Source organism: Quercus suber, unplaced genomic scaffold, assembly GCF_002906115.3.
Source record: "Quercus suber isolate HL8 unplaced genomic scaffold, Cork oak 2.0 scaffold_137, whole genome shotgun sequence".
Lineage (NCBI taxonomy): Eukaryota > Viridiplantae > Streptophyta > Magnoliopsida > Fagales > Fagaceae > Quercus > Quercus suber.
In genome coordinates, this window is record NW_027069599.1 from 301,099 (window position 1) to 325,171 (window position 24,073).

Sequence of the window (24,073 nt, forward strand, 5' to 3'; positions counted from 1 at the left end):
GTAACAAATTTTATAACTGTTTGACCGAGAAATTGTTGGTCATTAGTAAAATTTAGATCAAAATTAACAAAAATTTGTCAATTTAATTTGATTTAAAAAATAATTTTGTCTTTTTTTTGGGTATTTATAGCATTATTTGGTGTCTAGATACACGCAACTTAAGTGAGTATAATTCATGCCTTTTAATTTCAATTCATTCAAGATATATTTATTTATTTGCTTTAGTTACGCAAAATTCGCAAATAGGCATGCGCTGTACCATTTTAGGAAAAGAATCATCTTCATCTTCAATAGCAATGGATTCATTTTATGGTTTAAATGAAAAAACAATGGTAAGTATTCTGAAAAAAAAAATTATACATTAATTGGCTGTCAAAGTAAGCCAGATTTTAACCTATCCAAACACAGATTTAATTATGATTTTAGCTAGAAAATGCTGCCTTTTTTTTTTTTTTTTTTTGGTGATAAAATGCTGGCTTTTATTGGACTTGCCAGAGTACACATAATTAACCATAATTTTAGTTTACTAGAGGAATAAAAATTGCTAAAACCAATTCAATTAGTATTTAAAAATAATGTAAGCAATAACTCAAAGTCATTCATAAGTCATAACTTACTATTGCGCAATTGAGTTATTATGCCATATGTTTAATCCCTTTTTTCTCCCTCTGAATAGGGCCTTATGTAAAATCAATATCAAAGCTGAGTATCCCTTATGAAAAATAAAATAAAATTTTGAGGTGCATTAACTTAAACTTATTTTTAATGAGAGATCCTTAGTGACTAAGTAAACACTCCTCCAATTCCCTCATTAATTTTAACAATGGATTTTAAATAGTTTTAGGAACTTGAGCAGCATTGTTTAAATAAGAGGGTATACCTGTGCACTATTTATTGTAATTAGTTGGCCATTCATATAACTTGCCAACTTCTGACCACAAACAAATGAACTTTATTTTATAATAAAGCATTAAAGAATTAGAGAAGTCTAGAGCATTCTTTATTTTTATAAGAAGTCTAGAGCATGTTTATTCCGTAAGAAATATTGAATTGAGAGTTAGGTGAGGATTGCTTCTACAAGAAATCTGAAAATAAACAATATAAAGTGTAGGTACAAAACAATAAAAGTACAGGTACACACTAAAAAAAATCACCATTTCTTTCGCAATTAATGACTTGGGTATGTTACCATTAACCTAGGTATAACTGGATACTGCTTATTTACTGAAAATTGAAAAAACTGTAGTAAAATCATTTTTAAAAATGTGAATAGTGCTGTGAAACCCAAAAATGCATGGATATGCTCATTTTGATGAGTTTTGTGGTCCCATGAACAGTGCCGTGGGAAAAAAAGCCAAATCCCAAACGCATCAATAATATCCAAACTCACAATCAGTATCCAAACAGACCCGGAGTGTGAGTTTGGATACTACTTATTGCTATCCAAACCCAACCTCAACATTGCATCACATAAATTAAAAATGATGTTTCCGTTAGGCTTATGCAAAAGCAATGTTAATTAAATTATTATAGTTAAAACTTAAAAGTTTTTTAATTTAAAGGTATTACATTTTTTTTTATGAAAAGAATCATAATTTAAAACTTTAAATTCTTTCTCCAAAAAAAAAAAAAAATCTCCTTATCAAAATTAAACAAAAACACCTTTAAAAATTCCGGGGAAAAAAAAGTCTAAAAATATATGGGCACGGCTTATGTCTAATAGTGGACATATCTCCAAGATCCAACGTGTCCAGTGAAAACTTTCACTAGACACAAGTCGGACCCAAAACATAATTATTGTAAAGTTTTTAACTCTAAAAACATGCTATGGAATGGTGGGCCTGATTATGGAGTCAAATCAATTCTTTTTTGTCACTAATAACAACTGGTAACAATTTATTATGACAATATGCTATGAAGCAATGGAGAAATTATAAGATTTATATGGTAGACAAGTGATATAGTCCACCATTCCACTAAAAAACTTTAACCTGTTTAAAATTGTTAGTTAGAAATTTTTTAAAAACAGAAATTAGTTACTGACTTAACAATTTTAAATAAGTAAAATTTTTTTAGTGAAATAGTAAATAAATAATGTGGTCCACCAAATGACTCTATAATTTCTCGAAGCAATGGGCTTGCCTATGTGATCAAATAAATACAATTCGTAAACCAATAACAGCTAATAACAACACATCATTTAATATTTATTATAAAATAGCTGTAAAAGTTTGGTGGACATCACTTTTCTCAAGGGCTTTTATCCCAATTTATTGAGATGATGTCATGATATTACGTGAACAACGGAATTAAAAATAGTATTAAAAATCCATATAAAAATAAATGTTTACTAATTATATAATTTGTAATCTGTCATTTTAATAAGTTATCAAATTAATTTTCTTCATGTAAAGCCTTATAGTTTAGCTATCAATTTATAAATAAAATAAAAAAAAATAAAAAAAAACTAATCCTAAACAAAATTATTGTAAAAATAACTGTGCTCATAATGTTAGTGAAAAAATTAAATAAATAAAAAAACTCAAAGCGAGCAATAGTGAGGTGGTTGGTAGCTCCGCAATGATGGAAAGAAACACAGTTTACTGGTGACACGCTGTAAATGAAGTGCCAGGTCATGTACATATACATATGCAATGGATGCGGTGAGCACAGCATGGGCGAGGCAATCAGTTCTTTTTTTTTTTTTTTTTGATGTTTGGAACAAACAAAGAATAGTAGCAAAGTACCAAAGGAAGTAATATTCTTTCCCTCCAGTAATGAAATGCCAGCTGTGTCCAATTGAAGACAGCTGTGATCTAATTGTGATTGACGTTGACGGCTGACTCTGGCAAAGCGGAGCGATGAGTCTGGCAAAGCCTCAGAAACTCTCTGCATCATTGGCTGTTTCCCAACTCCCATGTGATCACGTGCTCCCCTACTCCCATTCCCATTTAAACTTGTATTAATACCACACTTTTGTGTATTTTCAAACACAACGGCTCTCTACGTATTTATTGTAGAATTTCAAACTATTACACGTTTGCTTAGAACTTAGAATAATTTCTCTATATAAAAAAAAAAAAAAAAAGTTGTAAAAAAACTCAGAATAATTACCATAAATAAATAAACCATTAAATTATAAATTACTTCTCTAAAATTTTAAGAAATACTATGTCCACGATATTTTCTTAACAAATCTTAGTTGACAAATTGTTACAGGTTTTTAATTTAAATTCACCACTGAAATTATTATTTTAGTCACTAGTAACAGAAAGTAACAATCTGACACATAAAATTTGTCATGAAAATGTTATAGACATAACATTTCTTTTTTTATTATGTCATATCATTTTTAATTATTGAGTAATGCTAGCGATACAAACTTTTTTATAATTTTTTTTACAAATTGATGATATAGTGGGAAGTTATTAATAAATAAATAAAAAGTAATATTAATAGTAGGCCTAGAGTAATACTAGCAATACAAACTTTTTTATAAATTGTTGATATAGTGAGTAGTTATTAATAAATAAATAAAAGTAATGTTAATGATGAGCTTAGATAAAAATTAATAAAAAGTTGGTCACGTTAACATTTTGTAAAAATATTGTAAAATAATTTATGACCGTAGTATTACTCTTAATTATTTAATTATTTTAGGTTACAAAAATTATATGACATCATTTTATTTAACAAACTAAGTACGCGTGACAATTTTATTCCTTCTCAATTTTTTTTATTAAAAAAACTTAGAAAAATTATTCCTTATCAATTATCATCAAATTAAAAACACTAATTTATAGCTGAACAATCCCTCTCAAACTCAGTCAATTATGCACCCCCAGGAAAATTTAATATCAGTTGTACATATCAGAAATCAATTGGCAGATATACTTCAATTCATAAAAACAATCTCATAACTTATGATTTTGAATCACTCAAGCAATTAGTAACTATTAAAAGTTTAAAACTTGCATTGCATATAGCATATACCTTCTCCTTCTTCTTTTTTTGCTGAGAGCATATAGTATATACCCTTTTATCTGTATTTTAATTGCTTTGAATTACGATGCTACACAACCCAACAGCTCAAATTCAATATATTTATTGTAGAATTTCAAATTGTTACATTTGGTTAAAACTTTAGAATGATTTGTTCCTTATCATCAAATTAAGAACATTAAAAAAAAAAAAATTGTAAGCCAGATTTATTAGATCTGAAGTCTCTTTTAGCTAGAACTCTTTCTTAACTCAAATCTTAATTAGCTTCCCCTCAAAGAAAAAAAAAAATCTTAATTAGCTGAACAGTCTCTCTCTCCCACTCTTGTCAATGACTCAATTATGCACCCCCGGGAAAATTTAATATCAGCTACATATATCAGAAATCAATTGACAGATATACTTCAACTAATTAATAAAATATAAACAAGGATTTTGTTAACAATTTAACATCTTATGATTTTGAATCGCTCAGGAAACTTTTTTTTAATAAAAAAAAATCACTTTCTAAATTCTAAAAATGATTAAAGATTAAGGACTATAGTCAATACTTTTTTTTCCCAGGATGTAATCAACACTATTTAAAACTCCAAAATACCATAACCATTGAAAATGTCATGGTCAATGACTCTTTATCTTTTGCTATTAGCTTTGCACATATTTAACAACATTAACTTATAGTATAAACTCCCAAATTGTCAATAGTTTCTAACAACTAGTAATAAGGACCTTTATGTGGATAATCTTGTAAAAGAAGAGAACCATACTTGGAATTCTTCTTCCCTACTTATTATAGTAATTGAAAATATTGAGTTATATAATAATAATAATAATAAAATTAAAAAAAAAAAAACCCCAAAAGTTTAGGCTAATATTAGGTATTACCAAAACTTTTTAAAAATATATAATTTGCTCCCGGAGCACAAATAATACTTAACATCGTTTAAAAAAGTTCAATGCTCCTCCAAATCGACTGCTTCCTCTTCCAATTGCATGTTTTAATTGCTCAAGTGCAATTATATGTACAATGAAGTATATAGGTAACCAATAACTGATAAAAGAACAACCAAATATTCTCGAGGTAGGGGCAAGCAAGAGTAGGGCAATTTCCACCTAGTGTTAAGTAATTAAAGTTTGTACTTAGAAAATATTGTAGATATAACATTTCTCTTTTTATTATAACATGTCATTTTAATTATTGATTAATGCTAGGCGATACAAACTTTCTTACAATTTTTTTTTTACAAATTACTGATATAGTGAATGGTTATTAATAAATAAAAGAAAATAATGTTAATGATAGGAAAACTAATAAGAAATTGGTCACATGAACATTTTGTAAAATAGTTTGTGATCGTAGCATTAGTCTTAATTATTTAATTATTTTAGGTTACAAAAATGATGTGATAGCATTTTATTAGAAAGACTAAACACACAAGACAAGTTTATCTAGTACTTAACAAAAAATATAAATGAAAGGCTATTGATACAAACAGAATAAAACTTCATGTAGTAAAATCCAAACACTCTTATACTTTATGGTTTAATTTGCAATTCAATCAACTTAAAATGATTCCCATAAACATATTTTTTATTAAAAAAAATTAGAATAGTTATTCCTTATCAATTATCGTCAAATTAAAAAAACTAATCTATAGCTGAATAGTCCCTCTCAAACTTTGTCAATTATGTACCCCCATAAAAATTTAATATAAGTTGTACATATCAGAAATCAATTGACAGATATACTTCAATTAAAAAAAAACAATCTCAAATCTTATGATTTTGAATCACTCAGGCAATTAGTAACTATTAAAAAGTTTAAAACTTGCATTGTATATAGTATATACCCTTTTTTTTTTTTTGGCTGAGAGTATATATATACCCTTTTTTTTTTTGGTTAATCAACGATATCATATAAATCAAAACATTACATCTAGTTCGGTACATAGTCTATTAAAGGAAACCCCATTACAATCATCCTCTAAAGCCTTAGCTAAGTCCACAGGCGGACTTGAAAACAAAATATAATCTAGGTCTTGATCAGCCCCTAGTCTAGCCATCAGATCAACACATCAGTTAGCCTGGCAGTAGCAGTGTTTTAACTGAACTTGCTGAAATCTAGTCATCAACTGCTTACAATCGTCCAAAATGGGAGATATAATATGATTTACATAATCAGAATTTTTAATGACATCCACAATCACTTTGGCATATATCTCAACAATAAGACAAGAGATATTCAAGCTACTATTGCTTTGAATTACGATGCTACACAACACAACAGCTCAAATTCAATATATTTATTGTAGAATTTCAAACTGTTACGTTTAGTTAAAACTTTAGAATGATTTGTTCGTTATCATCAAATTAAAAACATTAATTAAATTTTTTTTTTGTAAGCCAGGTTTATTAAATCTGAAGTCTCTTTTAGCTAGAACTCTTTCTTAATTCAAATCTAATTAGCTGAACAGTCTCTTTCTCTCACTCTTGTCAATTATGCACCCCCAGGAAAATTTAATATCAACTGTATATATCAGAAATCAATTGATAAATATAGTTCAACTAATTAATAAAAATATATACAAGGATTTTGTTAACAATTTAGGGCCCGTATAATAAGAGATTTCTAGTAACATTGTTTGTATTTTTTGAAAAAATGTGTGGGTGAAAAAATGTGTGAAAAAATGTGTAATATTGTTTAAATAATGAAAACTGTTGTTTAAGCAACGGTAACAAACAGACCCTGAACATCTTACAATTTTGAATCACTCAGGAATCTTATTTTTAATAAAATAATAATAATAAAATAAAATCACTTTCTAAATTCTAATAATGATTAGAGATTAAGGACAATAGTCAATACATTTTTTTTTTCCAGGATGGAATCAAATACTATTTAAAACTCCAAAATACCATAACCATTGAAAATGTCATGGTCAATGACTTTTTATCTTTTGCTATTAGCTTTGCACACATTTAACAACATTAACTTATTGTATAAACTCCCAAATTGTCAATAGTTTCTAACAACTAGTAATAAGGACCTTTATGCGGAGAATCTTGGAATTCTTCTTCCCTACTTCCTTTAGTAATTGAAAATAATAATAATAATAGATTAAAAAAATCATCACAAAGGTTTAGGCTAATATTAGGTATTATCGAGACTTTTCAAAAATATCTAATTTACTCCCTAAGCACAAATAATATTTAACATCGTTTAAAAAAGTTCAATGCTCCTCCCAGTCGACTGCTTCCTCTTCCAATTGCTTGTTTTAATTGCTCAAGTTTAACAATAATCGCATTACAACAATTATATGTTCAATGAAGTGTATAGGTAACCAATAACTGATAAAAGAACAACCAAATATTTGGGAGGTAGGGGCAAGCAGGAGCAGAGACATTGGGACCTAGTGATAAGTAAAGTTTGTCCTTAAGGATTAGACTAGATATTTTTTTAAAGTTTAGGTAGTACCTAACATAGTCCAACCTTAAGGGCGGTTTTGTATTTTATCCCAATAATAATAAGTAGAATAAGAAAAATGAATTTTTTTTTTTTTTACATTTTTTTAAATTCTTCTATAGAATATAAACTAAACAAAATATCATACTATTTTCACAACAAACTACTTAAAATAAAATAAAATAAGATTTTATTGGAATCTAATCGCAACTCAAAACAAGAATATTGTGAAATTTTATTATATTCTTAGACTTTCTCTAAATTATATATATATATATATATATATAAAAGTAGTACAAAATAGTTAAGTTGAAGTTTACGCATTGGCATAATTTGTTGACTTGAAAGAAAGTCATGCACTTGGTTGAGTGCACCCTAAGATTTGAAGACTTCACTAGTTCACATCTCCCTTTGTTCATTATTGGCCAAAGGGAGGGAACTTTCCTTCTCCAACAATCAACAAATTCGTTAATAGAATCATTGGTTCAATAATTTGATTCTAATCTATTGACTCACTTTTATAAGTCTATTAAAAAAATAAAGATAAAACCTGACGTATGTTGCTTGCGTTTATTCGTGTCAAACAAAAGTTAGTGTTGGAAAAAGAAAATTAGAACTAATTTTCCATGCTTAACACGTCTCTTTCTCTTTCTTTTTCTTTTTCTTTTTCTTTTTCTTTTTTTTCCCTCTTTTTTTTTCTTTTCTTTTTAATGTTGCTGTTAGTTCCACTTTTGAAGAAAAAACTAAGCGAATATTTGGTAGGGTGTTTAAACAACCAATTTTAGTACTTAAACACCCCAATATGTATTTTCACAATATTTTTTAAAGTACAAATATTTTCACAATATTTAAATAACAATACTATAAATCTTTAACCAAACGGCCCTTATAATTTTATTTACAAAACAGAAACTATACAACAGGAGCAAAAGCTCAATACAAAGGTGACTTCTCCAAAACTCAACTAGAACAACAACTCAAACATATAAGGCCAGGTCTATATCAGTTAATTGGCATAATTTCGTCTTTCCTTATCTAACTATCATAGAGACTTAAGTGTAAAATTTCCAAACAAAACAAGAATTACATACAAATCTCCTCAATGGAGGCCTTAATGGTTAACTTTTAAATATTCCAAAGCATGAATAATGGCCGCTTTAGGAATTTTTGTATTTTTACGTAATTCTCATTATTTATTTGTTATTATTTTTATAAAAATATTTTAAACTAAATGACAAAACTCAACTCACTGCTTGTATTAATTATTGACCCATATAATTACCCCCATCCATGCATAAATAATACAGTAAATGTCTATTTAACTAGTCAAATGCTTAAAATATCACTAATTTTACTTTTTTTTTTCATGAATTACTAATTTTGTAACAAAAAGTTATTATAACATAATAATAATACATGCATATATAACAAATCCTTTGTATTTTCTAATTATTAAATTACATAAAATTATATTATATTTATACTATATACGCACACATTCACACATATAACATTATAACAAAAATAAAAAATAACACACATATTCAGTATTAGACAAACGCGCGCACACACACACATAATACAAATTTATAATAAAAAGAGAGACTCACAACTCACAAATATTCACTTTTTATTTCTTTATTCGTAGAGTTGAAGATTACAAGATAGGTAGATAAAAAGAGAGATGAGACAAGACTCATGAAAATGATATCAAAGAGAGAAGGTGAAAGTGATTTGTGTTATTGTTTGATTTTGGGATGGGTTGATTTGTGATCAAGGGTGCAAAAATAATTATAAGTGTGTGTCTATATATATATATATATATTTTTTTTTTTTTCAATTCAAGATATAAGTGTGTGTCTATATATATATATATATATATATATTTTTTTTTTTTCAATTCAAGGGGTTCATTTGAACCATCTGAATATAATGTACGGCCGCCCCTGAGCATGAGCAATAGCATACTTTGCTAGGATAGTAGGATCAAGTTGTGGCATACCATACGTGGCAATCTTCATTACGCTTACTACAAATCATCCAGCTAATTGTGAAGAATATTAAAATCTCCTGATCATTTAAATTTTCTACTATTTGTTCTACCACATTCATAAAGGATAAATTTGAGCAATGGACTAGGAAATCGTGTCATATTTACATAAATTGGTAAATTCTTAACACTTAATTAAATTTGTTAATAAATTATATTGGGGCCAAGCCATATATGAGCTTCTTTTAACACCAAAATATTGATTTTTAAGCATAGATTTTCAGTATCGAGTGGTCTCCTCCTCTTGGCTACATAGGCCCCATTTGGTACACCTACTCAAACACATATTTTCAGTTTTTAAACAACATTACACGTATTTTCACATACTTTTTTACCCATATGTTTTTTCACACATGTTTTCAAATACATGTTTTCAGTTTTTAAGTGTATATACTAGACACCCTCATAGTATTTGTGTTTTCACATTGGGGTTGGCTTTTCTTTCTTAGATTTAGTTTTCCCTTTAAGTGTTGTTGGTGTATTTGAAATAAGTCAGGTTGTAATGGTATTTGTTAGACAGTATAGGAATTGTTTTCAATTTGTAATGCTATTCCTCTTTAGATCTTGGATTGGTTTTGGTGGTAATTTTTCTATGAGATTTTGATTTCTTCTAACATATACTCTTTATTTTATTTTTTCTATAATTATTTGTTTTAAAAATACAATTCTTCAATATATATTTTTATGGGTCAAAGTTTCTCTTTAATATACATGTTTAAGGGATTATTCATCTGAGTCACTATAACTGTATAAAAGTAGGTTCAAACCCAATTTCCCTTCTAATCGATTGAACCCTGATAAGGGGTGTCGCATGCAGTAACTTCCAAGCAAAAACTATAACTTTATTATGCTATTTTCAATTTCATAATCACACTCCACCACTCATTTGAACTAACAACCCACTATTCTTGCCTCATCAAGTCATCAATTCTTTCAGTTATTGTGCTAGTAGCTCTAGAATCTTTTGGAGGTCTACCTATATGATTACGAATGAAATACACGGTTGTTACCAATTCATTATGAACCATTTATACAATCCATAATTCTGATGCTAATGTCTTGGGTTGATAACGTATTTACTTCTCATAAATAGGGAATGATAGGTAAATTCATTAGTTCTAAAACTAGTGAAAATGTGTGTATTTTGTTTTAAGAAAAAAAAAAAAGTTAACTGATGCCGCAAAGACATTGCTTTAGGATTTATTTTTAGAAATTTTTTATGGGAAAAAAATTTAAGTTTTGGACAAATTTTTATATTTCTCATGAAAATGATATCAAAATTTTCTTTAAATGATTTATTAACAAATTTCCTAAGAACACCTATTAACAAGACTTTCAGATCAAATAATCATTTGAATATGTGAGCTAAAACTTATAATAAAAAAATGGGCCATAATTTTGGATTAATGCCAAACAGATTCAAGACTTTTCAAAACTGATCAATTTGGATCTTAAACCAACTTAATCCCTAAAAACCATTAGGCTAGTTAGTCTCTTTTTTTTTTTATTCTTTTTTTTTTTCTTCCAATTATCTTAAAGACTAAGTTAGCTTTAGGGTTCAAATTAGCCAGTTTTGAAAATTCGTAGACATAGTTGGTATTAACCCAAATCTCAACAAATGTTGACGGAATTTACCCTTAAAATGTTCAAAGTTGTTGTTGAATATTTTACTCAGCTTAAGAATGAAACATAAACAAAAGATGGTAGAGATGCTTTGCACCCTGAGAGGGGTTTATTAAAAATAAGTACCAGCAGATGCCAATGGCAATAAACTTTTGTTCTTTTTTGAACAGGTCTTGTGAAAGCGGAACAAAAATATACTAGTGGAGTCAGATGAAAATAATTGAAAGTAATAAATTGGAATTGGGTGGAAGATTCCGAGACCGAGCACCAACCAACTTGCAATAAATTAACAATGAAAAAGTGAAAAAAGTTTATTTCTTCTAGGGCCTCGTTTGGCAAGCAATTAATCTATTTTATAACCGAAAGTCTTTCAAAGTTCCAACAAGCTGAAACCCGATTCATCACTCTGAAATATGCTCAAAAAATATATGTATATTATACAGTGTTCAGATTCACTGCACCCCAGTCCAAATATAAAATGAAATTGATCAGAATGTCTGTTTTAGTTTTCAGAATCCATGATAACTTATAATTTGATGGTTTATAGGATTGGTCTTGGAAAAACCATAGTGACACATCCAAACCGGCATTCAAATTTACAACAAGCTTATTTATCAATTTGTGATTAATGTATCAAATCCAATTTGTCGCTATGTATCGCCCATGGTTTTATGTACAAGTGTTAGTACTTTTTGGTGTTTTTAATATATATATATATATTTATTTATTTATTTATGATTCAAATAACTATAATTTAAAAAAAAAAAAACAAAAAATTTAGTAAGACAAAAATTTATACTAATTTTTTTAGCTGTTTAAATGACATATTTATGATTTTTTTAGGGTAAATTCCCTTAACTGAGGTTTGAGTTAATGTCAATCAGGTTTAAGATAATTCAAAAATTACTAATTTGGCCCCTAAAACTTAGTTTTTAAAAGCTATTAATTTTTTTTTTTTTTTGAGAATCAAAAGCTATTAAATTAGTTAGTCATTTTTCTCAATTATCTTAAGGGCTAAGTTGGCTTTAGTGACCATATTGGTTAGTTTTGAAAAGTTCTAAACCTTAGAACATGTGAATGAAATTTACAATTTTTTTAAAAATTACATATTATGATTTATATATAATAAAAAACAAAATTGATGTTAGAAAAGTGTTTTTTATTTTTTGGGTAATAGAAAAAGTGTCAAAGTTTGTGTGTTTCTTGTCTTACTAAAAAATGTGATGCAGTTTAGGGTGAACAAATCCATAAGGTACTGCACGTGTGGGTAAAAAGTGCAGGTAATTTTGCACTTTATAAGTGGAAATTTTCAAGGACATATCTACAATAAAGTCCATAATAAATAAATAAGATTAGTATGTTGTGTTGTGTGTCATTTCGTAGGGGTTATTGGAAGGTGAGAAGTTGGCAAAGTGGGTGTGTCAGTGTTGTGTATAGGGCTTTGGCTGCTGCATTAATATTTTTTGCAATGCAATGAAATGAAATGAAAAAATTGCATAGGATACTCTGTCACTTATGCAAAACGCCGTAAACAAAGCACCAGAACCCATGTCATGCATGTATGGTGCAACCTAGAGTCGGACGGTGCCTCTTGTCCACATGTGACTCTTTTTTTTTTTTTTTGGGAATAAATCCAAGCTGTGTGTTAAAAACAAGTACGGAGTGTTGTAAGGCCCACATTGCTGTCTATAACACGTGGTCTATGGGGTTGGTATGTGGGGCCTACCCACTTATTTTGAGTCCTACAGGAAACGTCATAGACTAGACTAGACTAGACTAGAGAGGGCTAGACCGCAGACCTAGAAAGCAAAGATGAAATATCGAAGTCTGTTTGTCTCTCATGTTCTTTTAGCACAATGCACTTTCTCACAACTTTCGTAACTGCAATTAACAATCACAAGTATGAGATTTGAGCAAATGATAATCAGGTTAAAGATTTTTTATTTATTTTTTAAATTGACTAATTTAATTGTAGAACGATTGCTTATTTTTCTCTTATTGTTATTAAGGATCAAATTTGTTAGTTTTGAAAAGTAGATTTAGACTAATGCTAATCAGGTTCAAGAATTTTTCAAAATTAACAAGTCTGTAAAACGTTGCTAATTTTTCTCTAACTGTAACTCATTTTTCTCTTATGGTTACCAGGGATCAAGTTTGTTAGTTTTAAAAAGTTTTAGATTTAAGGAACATTAGTTCAAACATTAGAAGTGTCATGTCTACAATATTTTCGTAACAAATTTTAGACGACAAGTTACTACTTGCTATTATAAGTAAATAGTGGATAAAAAAGTAATTTTAGTAATGAATTCAAAGTTAAAACCGTAACATTCTGTCATGATTTGTCGTGAAAATTTGTAGGCATATTACTTCTTTTTATCTTTCTTTTCCTTATAATATAATAAGAATTAATTTGAGTAAATTCTATTATATATTTATATAATATAATTATAAAATAAATATGTAAAATGGAGTATAGTTCTAGAATTACTCTTCATCAAATTGTGGCAAAATGTGTGTACATACTTTCTCTCTGGCTATTGCCTCATTTGAGGACTTCAATTCGCCCGTGAAACAAGCGGGCTTCCTGTTGTTATTTTTGTTTTGTTTTGTTTTTCGACAAGTTACATGTGACCTTTGACACCGCTAAGCTTTTATACAACGCACCGAAAAGAAACCGTGAATTAGGCGCATGCTCGTTCATTTTTACTTAAAAAAAGAATTAGGAGTGCTAGCTATGTTGTCATACCTGTATTTGCTGTACTTGTTGCTATTTGCTATTCGGTGAACGACGTTCTTTGACACTTCTTTGACATCAGCATTACTTTGCTTTTACCAAATTGCATTACAATTTTAAGTTCAAAGAAAATTAAATTAGGTACAAAATTTTTCATAATTTGTGCTCTAGCGGTTGACAACGTAACATATTTGGATTAATACATAATAAAATTGGTGTTTGGCATTGGAAACTTTTGTGATAGTAATATTATTTCAATCGCTGCTTGTTATTTCAGTAAATTATGATAAATAATGTAATTTTTTTTTTGTAAATTCTAATAATATGTAGTTCAAGATTTTTCAAAACTGATCAATTTAGTCTTTAGAGCCAATTTAGTCCCTAGAGTTTAGAAACATAACTGTTTGACCTAACAGCAAATAATAATTAATTAGCTTAGACCCTCTATGTATTTATCCCTCCATTGCTCTTTAAAGAAAGTGTTCTGCTCTATGTGTTGGGTATAACAAATAAAGGTTATGAGTTTCAAGTGCATGTGAAGACAAAAAGATTGGGTTAACTCAGTTGTTTGGCTGGAAAGAAAAGGACACATACGCTTGATAAGCGATGGAACAATGATAAAGCATGTGCCAGAGATTCTCACCTTACCTATTTCTACATTGTATCCTCTTGGCACTGAATATAAATGGAAAATTTCGGGTAAGCTGCTGGAGACAGAAAGAAAGCATTGGAATTGCAAGTCGCATGGCTCAGTGATAAGATTAAAAAAAGAACGCAATACCATAAAAAAATAACTTAAATAATTATTCGCAATAGAATACAAATAGGTTTTTTATATCATAATAAAGAAGAGAATGAGAGGAGGATGATGAACCAGCGAGGAGAGTACCACGAAGAGAATCCAGGGCATAGTTCCTCTAAAAGGAACAATTCACAAAAATATAAAATGCTATAAAAATACCTTACCAAACTTCTTTTCAAAAACTGATTTGGAGGAATTATTCATAAAAATAAGTAAAACGCTACATCCACAACATTTTTGCAATACATTCACATTAAATCTTAGATAGCAAAGTGTTACTTGTTACGAGCTATTACTGGGAGCAAGAAAATAATTTCAGTGATGAATTCAAATTAAAAACTTATAACAATTTTTTATTTATGATTTTTTGTGAAAATATAATGTACGTAACACTCCACTAAAAATAAACCTATTTTGAGATAACATCAAAATAATGTGTTTGAAAATATTTTTTTTATTATAATTTTGGAAAAACCAAACCATTAAAACATACCCTTTTTTTTTTTAGGACCAATAAAACATATATAAGTTTTATTTGTAATGATCTGATAACAATTTCTAAAAGTTATTTTCAAACACAACCAAACCCCATCAGTCCATCACAGTGTCTTCTCAAACTGAAAATCCTAGGCTAATAGGATGTCCATGGCGATGCGGACAACGGAACGCAATTTATATATATATATATATATATATAAACCACAATGCGTTCAAGCTTCCATTCTATAACACCGCTTGTAAACACCACAAACACGTAATATGAGAAGACAATACATGACCGCCAAAGAAAGTAGATGACAAATGCCAATAGTTTTATTCATTTAAAAATGAGAATACAGCTTGTCCACTTGTAGCAGCAAGAAGACAATCCCACAACTTGAAACCACCCCCACAAAACTAACAATAAAAAAAAAAACCGAACGATGCTAAGTTGCTAACAATTAAAAGAAACAAGTGTAGTATCCAAAAAACAGAAGAAAAAAGAAACTAGTTGAACAGGAAAACTCCTAATCCTTCAATGCTTATATTTAGCTTTTCAGTACCGCAACAATATTTTCATACCAATCACAAAAATATCAGAATGCAGCCTCTCCAAAATATAAGGCACAAGGTAACAACGACTCCCGCCACAGAGCTACAGAAGAATATTTTCCTATACAAAACACCAAGTGAAATTCAAACCTTTTATTCTTTTCCTAATTTAGCAGGTTTGGTTTTTCTTGGTAGAGGAAGGGAGTGTTGAAGGGGCTTTCGCAATTTCCGCAATTTCCCACATGGATGTTAAATTATGGAAGCACAGCTCTGACTTCTTTCCTATCTGCCCCAAATGCCTGCAACCAAAATTCCTTAAATCAACATCACACCAAGTAGAAAGACTGATCACTGTATAGCTTCATCCATTAGTTAAATGACCCAGCAGAAAAAGTTGTAAAGCAAGAAAATTCTCCTCCATTCCAAACAAGCAGTTAAGGTGATGACAAATCACTCATATTATCAAACGGTTTATATCCTTATCAAGTGATACTTCATTGCATTTAGCGGGTGTTTTCAATATGCAGGATTTTCTTTAGTTATTTATATTTACTGGTAATTATACGGCACTAAATGGGTTTTTGAAGTTTGAACCCACAGCCTCACCCTCCACCTTGGTCTTACAAGGGAAAGTGACTTCGGAGCCAGAACTCCTTGCAATATTCTGGGTTTTAAAATGGAATAAACCAATAAAATACAATGGAGAACAAAGTATACATAAATGAAGAAAAAAACTGTACCTCAACTCCATAACCTTTTGCATACACGTTGCTAAAGAGTTCATGAGGCTCAGGCATTGGACTTTCCTGGAAGCATTGGAAGAATAATAAAAAATACACCATCAGGAATTTGAACCATTCGAAGATGTTTCATAAGTTGCAAATATGCAAGCCATAAACAGCAACAAGAACAGCAAAATAGTTTCAAAACTAAATCTGCAAGTCTGCAACAGTGCTTCCTACCTTGGCTTGAGCAATGGCATCATCAACTAGTTTTCTCACTTCCTTCTCAGTATCCTGCAGAGGGGGAAAAATGAAAATGCTGTTCAGTTCTGATTCATCATTTTATATTCAAATTTCTGAACTCATTTTGAATGTGAAACCGTACTTCCAAGAAGACAACACTAGTCGAGATCAGTCCCCAACATCCTTATATGATGAAGAAGAGGGGAGCTAGAATTCAATAATTGTATCTAAATCCCAATCATAGAAATTTTCATACCAGACCAAATTTCAAAATATTAAATCCCAATCTTGCAAATTTAATTAGGAATTCATGTGTCATTAATTACCTTTAGCTCCTTTTCAGTAGCTAGATCATGAGACAAGATCAGCTTTCTTATTCTTTCAATTGGATCACGCTCCTAGAATCACAGTGGCAAAAAGAAGTTTAGACTAATCCTTCTAAATGAAATTTACAGATGTATCCCCTTGCGAAAAGGAGTATCAGTTATAAATCTACCTGTCTCACACCAGAAATCTCATCACGAGTACGGTAGGTGCTTCCAGGATCAGACATGGAATGACCATGGTACCTGTAAGTGTCCATTTCAAGAATCTGAACACCAGCATCAAGCACAGATCAATTAATAAGTCCAAAGATCATAGAAGGATCTAAATATTGCAAAATGGAAACAATACCAGCAACTTTTACTTCTAAGCCACGTTTATTTTACGAACCATTATTTCATCAAGTGCATACATCATTATATCACAAGTGTAAGTAGAGGCATATTAAAGTTGGGACAATCATAGAACTTCATACAAGAAGCAAAATATTGTAATTTGATATATGACAAATGTAACCATGTCTATTCTTATTGGTAGAAGGATCTAAAATGAAGCCCAGATCAAGACCTTAAATTTTTTCAAGATGCATCCAGCCCAACTAAAAAGTGTTAACCCCAACTCTTAATTACTTAACAAGCTGCAGTTCTTCTCCAATGCACACCCAGTTTATTGCTTGGATCAAACACACCTAACTTGTTTCCAAAAGAATCATGCTTTCCCTTCCATGGTAAACCAAATCTGCAAGAGCAACTCTTAAAACTAGAGGCAGCAAAATTTTGGTTCTTGGGTGGGTAGGTGAATCGAGGATATTCTATGATGGTAGAATACCTATTAAGTTAAAAGGGAAAATTTTATATAAGACTGCTATGAGACCAGCCTAACTATACTCTATGGTACTGAATGTTGGCTATTAACAAGCAACACATCCATAGAATGAGTCATGAGTGTAGTTGAAATGATAAGTGTTAAGATTGATCAGAAAAAATCAAGGTTAAGAGACGAAATATGAATTTGAATTCATTTAAAGATAAGAGTGGCTCCTATTAATGAAAAGAGAAAGAGTTGCTTAAAGTAGTTTGTTCATGAGCAAAGGAGTACAATTAATGTACCATTGAGAAAAAGTAATTTGATTCGAGGGAATAAAAGTGGTAAAGGAACCACTACATTGGTAGAAATATTAAAAAGGTATAAGTTAATTTGGAAAGTGACAGAGAATATGATTTCATAAAGAATAGAATTGCAAAGAAAAACAAATGAGACCAACTCTGATTAATCTGTCAAAGATCCATAGCCATTAGGACCAAGGTTTTATTTTTTAATTGCATATTTGCTTCTTGCTCAAATTATCCAATTGCTTTTATTTTTGGTAAGTCCAAATTATCCAATTAATTCATGAAATAAATTATCCCTAGCACAAACAATTGTCATCACCTCCCTCCAAACCATTAATTACGATCAAGTTGGAGATAATCAATAAAGTCCACAACTTCAAGCAAATTCTGTTTCTAGATTTTTTATTTTTTATTTTTTTTGATAAGTACTAGATTTTTTATTTTTTTTATTTTTATTTTTTAAATAAGAAAAATGTAGGGACAATCCTTTGCTCAGACTGCAAAAACTAGAGCAGCAGAGCAGTCATGGCATCCCCCCAAATAGTTTTGGTAATGTGCGCCTATCGCACTATCATCATCATCATCATGATAGTGCGCCACGATAAACCTCTCCCGTGGAAATACCACGCCACCCCTTCCTCAAGAGGGAAGCGCTCGGCCTTAGGCGCTAACAATTACGTTTCTAGATACTAAGCTCCTATTCTAGCAGCCAGATCCAAGCTACAAAAATAAATTTGGAGGACCCACTAGAAGCCCTCCTACATGGGATGCCTGTCATTGAGATTATCTAGCAGTATTTGTTTCCTCAGCTCATAAATTAAAATATGCAATTAAGAACAAAGTGAATCCATTGAGTCATAGACCGCCATATCTTGTGGTATTAGGTAAGAGCTAAGAAAATACTTCCTTCTTTTTTCCAGACTATATGATGCAGGACAAAGGGTGAGAAATATAAAAAAAAAAAGGGAAAAGAAAGAAGAAACAGGATAAATCCTAGGCTTCACCACCTAGAATTTACCTAAAAACCCTAAGCTTTGCCACCTAAGAGTGCTTGGAATCACCCCCAAGCTTAGAGAAACATCTCTAATAAGAATTTCTATTCAAACTGCACTGCCCAAAACACTTCATATGGCCCTTTTTTTAATAGCGCTTATAAAAAAGGAAAGTCAATCATACAAAAACACATCCCACCAAATCCTCTGCAAAATTACATCCCATAATTAAGTCAAAATTCAAATGCGATGACCCAACATGGAAAATCAGAAATAATCCCTAAATAGGAAAAACATCTCGGTGTCCACATCACTATATAAACATGTATCTTGTTAAACTCAAACCAATATACTACCCACAAATAAATGTACAAATTTGTTTGACCAATGAACTCTATCTCAAATTAAACCTCCTCTCATATATATATATATATATATGTAAAAACTTTTATTAAACAAAGCCAATCCAAAATTAAACCTCCTCTCATTGTAAGAGATTATGGAGGATTAGGTCATGGGTTCAAGACGCACTACGTGCATGAATAATATCAATCTCTATATGTGTAAGTGTGTTTTGGATCAAATAGAATAGCAAATAAGGGTTTGTGGTGACACATCCAAGAAGTTGGATAAAAAAAAAAAATTTGAACTTGGTTTTTTTTGTCAGATATACATATATGTTCACAAGCATCCAAAGAGTTTGCATTGCTCTGCTAATTACATATTTCACCTATTTAGATGTCAAGGATAGGAGCTGATCTAAACATATAAAATGGCCCTAGATACAGTAACAGTGAGAAAAAATCATGCAGTTGGTAGTAATGATAATCAAAAGCATTTTTGAGTACTAAGTACTAACAACTGCACAAAACAATCAAATTCCCATCAATAATTTTTTCCAAAAGGAATTTGGAAAACATAATTGCCAAACAGCTGAATAAATTACTCACAATGGGCCCATTCTTTAAAGCATGTTCCTTGGCAAATTTGCATGCCTGTTTCACAGCAAGGGCATCCATGCCATCTACCTGTTTACAAGCATAAAAAATACATGACAAACATTAGCAATATTTAAAAAAAAAAAACTGATAAGTTGTCCACAAAATACACACATATCTCCAATTAGTCTAGCCTTATAACTATTTTTTAATGGAAAATAACATGATCTCTCCAGAAGGCCCTAATTCTAGTTGTACTCTATGAAGCACAGACGTAGCTGGGAGGGTGCCGCACCGGAGTCCAACACGGCTGCCCGCACGTCGGTGCTGCATCTGAGCTTTTTTTCTTTCTTTTTTTTATCACGGATTCGTGCCGACTTGGCTTGGATTCACGCCGAACCGGGCCGATTCGGCTTCGGGGGACAAATTTCCCACCTTAGAGATACTAACTGACTTAAAGTACAATCATTTTGTGTTTTGTTTTGTGAATCAAGGCATAGTAATGTGTTTTTTAAGAATATTTCAATAGTAAAAATATATAGAAAATTAAATAAAAATATTTTTAATAATTTTTTAATCGCCACACCCTACCGCACCCGCACCCAACTTTTTCAAAAATTGCCGAGTCCCGCACCCAAATCTGAAAACGCACCCGTGCTACATAGGTTGTACTCAAAGAATCCACTCCAAAATGACCAAATATTCACAATAAATATATAAAATATACTCACATATGCAAACATACTACATAAAGTTCACCAAGAAACATGGATGTCTATCAGGAACTTTAATCCCTGCAGTCCTGTACTCACCACAGGGTGCACTTATAAATTTTAGATCAGCAGTCTCTCAAACAATATAATTCTTCTTATGTTAATCCTCTAGAAACGGTATAACATATCCAAATATCAGTTGAAATAAGCTGTTGCATACTACTCAAAGTGAAATTTTTGCAGACCACAAGTTTGCAACATGTCATGAGAGAGAAAGTAACCTCTCCAATCAGGTGCAATGCTCCTCAACCGCCACACTTTTGAGGGGAGAAAAAGAAACTCCATCCATGGGGAGGGGTTGATTAAAGAATAATAATACAAGTTACGTGAGGAATACCCTTTTTTATAAAAGAAGCATACCAGCATCTTAATGGTTTTTTAGTATAATCAGTGCAACAATCTTTTTTTTTTTTTTTATAATGGTCGATGTATTGAGCAGAATTTGCACTCACAACCTCACACTTCATCCATTCTTATGCGAAATGGAACTGCCATTTGAGGCAAAGCCTATTGGCATGACTATCAAGATGAGAATCGTAAAAGACTTCCATAATCCAAGTTGCATATGGTATCTTAAAGCTGAACATGCACTAGTAAGCAGTCCATCTTTCAAAGTTAAAGCAGCTTAACCATATCTGAAACTCACCGACATTCACAATTTACGACAATTCACAAGTCCCATTCATAGGCAGACCTCAAAAACTTGGACAAAAAAGGATGCTAACACTTGCATCCTTGAATATGTCCATCCTAAATAATCAATAAATTTGGCTCCAGGCAGTGCAGTAGAGTAGTGATGTACCAAAACAATTGTACAATATTGATCAAAAGAATTAATGAATTACAAAGATTTGCTCGGCTTCTAACAGATTACTCAAAAACATCACCTTTTTTTAATCTATCAAATACCAAATCAATGACCCATAAACTCTAAAGCTACACAATCATAATTCAAAAGCCATCCACAAAATAGTTGACTGATAAACTTTTAAGCTCCACACTCATAATTCAAACACCCTTATTATAGCATAAATTTCGTTCCTAGAAACAGCCCTCAAAATGGTTGACTAATAAACTTTTAAGCTTCAAACACCCATATGGCCATATCATAACTTTCATTTCTAGAAACAGCCCACAAAATAGTTGACTAATAAACTTTTAAGCTTCATACTCATAATTCAATTACCCATATCACAACATACATTTCTAGAAACAGCCCACAAATTAAAAACTACCAACAAACTTGTTAGTATTATATATCAGAATATTCCTACCAAGAGGCCCGTAGCTCATCTGGCACCTCCTGGTGTTTCCAACAAAAACATCTAGCGTTCAAATCCCCCACTCCCATTGTAACTATCGAATTATATTCCTATAAACAAGTAGACCATGGTTTAGCAATACCATTTGTAACAAAGTTATATATAGCAAAGAGATAGCCATTTGGGGCTTACTACTTTAATTCTCTTCCTTCTACTTTTCTCTCTTCTCCCTATATCATTCCATTTCCGTCTTTCTATTTTATAAAAACTAAGCAGAATCTACAAAATTTAACAATCCAGTAAAAATTAACATGACTTAAAAAGTCACCTTCAATCCAGGAACATAGTCTCCACGCTTGTAATAAGATGGACTCTTCGCTGCTCTCCACTCCGCAGTTCCCATACCGTCTTCAAAAACCAAACAAATCCAAATCACACAAAACCAATAAAGTCAAAATCTCAAATTCAATTTTAACCTAAAATCCACAATTCCTTACAGTGATTATTCTCGCAGACCAAAATCGCAGGCAGATCCCAAAGCGCAGAGATATTCAAAGCCTCAAACAACTGTCCCTGATTGGCAGCACCGTCACCGTACAAAGCAAACGTAACTGTTCCATCCTTCTTGTATTTCTGCGCAAAAGCCAATCCACAACCTAACGGAATCTGAGCTCCGACGATTCCATGTCCGCCGTAAAACCCCGAGTCCTTCTTGTAAAAATGCATAGATCCTCCTTTTCCTTTGGAGCAACCGTCTATACGGCCCATGAGCTCGGAGAAAACCTCCAACAGCGTCCCGCCGCGGCCGAGGAAAGTACAGTGATCGCGATAAGCGGTGATGATGCTATCTTTCTTCGTGATCGCGGCCTCCATGCCGACGGCGACGGCCTCTTGGCCGTCGTACAGGTGGCAAAACCCGCGGATCAGTTTGGCCTTGTAGAGCGAGTCGGCGGCGATCTCCATGCGGCGCATCGTCGCCATGTCGCGGAAGAAGGAGAGGAGCTCCGACGGCGTGGTCTCCACGGAGCGCGACGGCGATTCGCATTTGTGGGAGGTGAATGGAACGGAGGTCTCGATCGTGAGGGTTCTGGTGTCGTCGGTCGAGAGTTGGCGGCGGAGATTTGGGAAGACGAAGGCGGAGATAGGGCGGAGGAGATTGGAGCGCGAGGTTGAAGAAGCTACGTGTGCTAAGGCCATCTCGATCGTTTTGGATGATCGTTCTGGCCCTGTGAAGAGAGAGAGAGAGAGAGAGAGGGTGAAGCGGTGAAATGAAATAAGTACGGAACTCGGTCCTGCTTGGTTGGCTACTGAAAAGTCTGAAATGCTTGGGGGTCTTCTCTCTCGCTTTTTATTTTAAGTTTTTTCCGACAAAAACAAAACAAAAATAGTTGCCTTCTTCTTTTTTTTTTTAATTCAGATATTAAAAATTAGGGTTGTGTTAGCCGCACCGCACCATTAAACACAAAATTTTTTACATTTTTCTGATACAATTTTTGTCAATTTATGTCAATTTTTTCACTTTTGTAGATACTGTTTGAGACTTTTTTTGACAATTTTTTCTTTTCTTTTCTGCACTTAACCAGCACCAAGCGGTGCTGGTTCTGGTTAACATTCTCCTTAAAATTAAAACAACAATTAAGTTGAACTAATTCAATGCTTGATACGGGTTTGTTAACTGTATCTACAAGCACCAAATCTTCCATAACAAATTTTAAGTATTTTTTAGTAAGTTATAACTTATAATATTCGTTCTTAATAAATAATTTTAATCTTAAATTTAGGTGACGGTTCACCATAGTATAAAAAGACAAAGGAGGTATGAATTATATTGGCAAAAAAATTTGGTGGCTCTCTCACTCTAGGCTTGTAGCTATAAGTTAGGGCAAGCCTAATGCTTCCTTCAGGCTTTGTTGCATATAACTAAAAATCATTAATAATAGTCATTTTATCAAATATTGACTTTCTTTAATCTATAAAATATTTTCTTGCTAGGAAGTTGGTATC

The 24,073-nt window shown here is 31.4% G+C and overlaps 1 protein-coding gene across 1 annotated transcript; it reads right to left on the reverse strand.

Moving 5' to 3' along the window:
* Positions 1–15,462: 15,462 nt before the first annotated feature.
* On the reverse strand, positions 15,463–23,401 carry LOC112008575 (pyruvate dehydrogenase E1 component subunit alpha, mitochondrial). Its single transcript, XM_024040903.2, has 8 exons — positions 22,567–23,401; positions 22,398–22,477; positions 20,047–20,124; positions 17,165–17,260; positions 16,995–17,066; positions 16,666–16,719; positions 16,444–16,509; positions 15,463–16,002 (listed from the first exon to the last, which is right to left on the reverse strand). The coding sequence occupies exons 1-8, from the start codon at positions 23,264–23,266 to the stop codon at positions 15,958–15,960; spliced, it is 1,191 nt and encodes a 396-aa protein (XP_023896671.1). The 5' UTR covers positions 23,267–23,401; the 3' UTR covers positions 15,463–15,957.
* Positions 23,402–24,073: the final 672 nt, after the last annotated feature.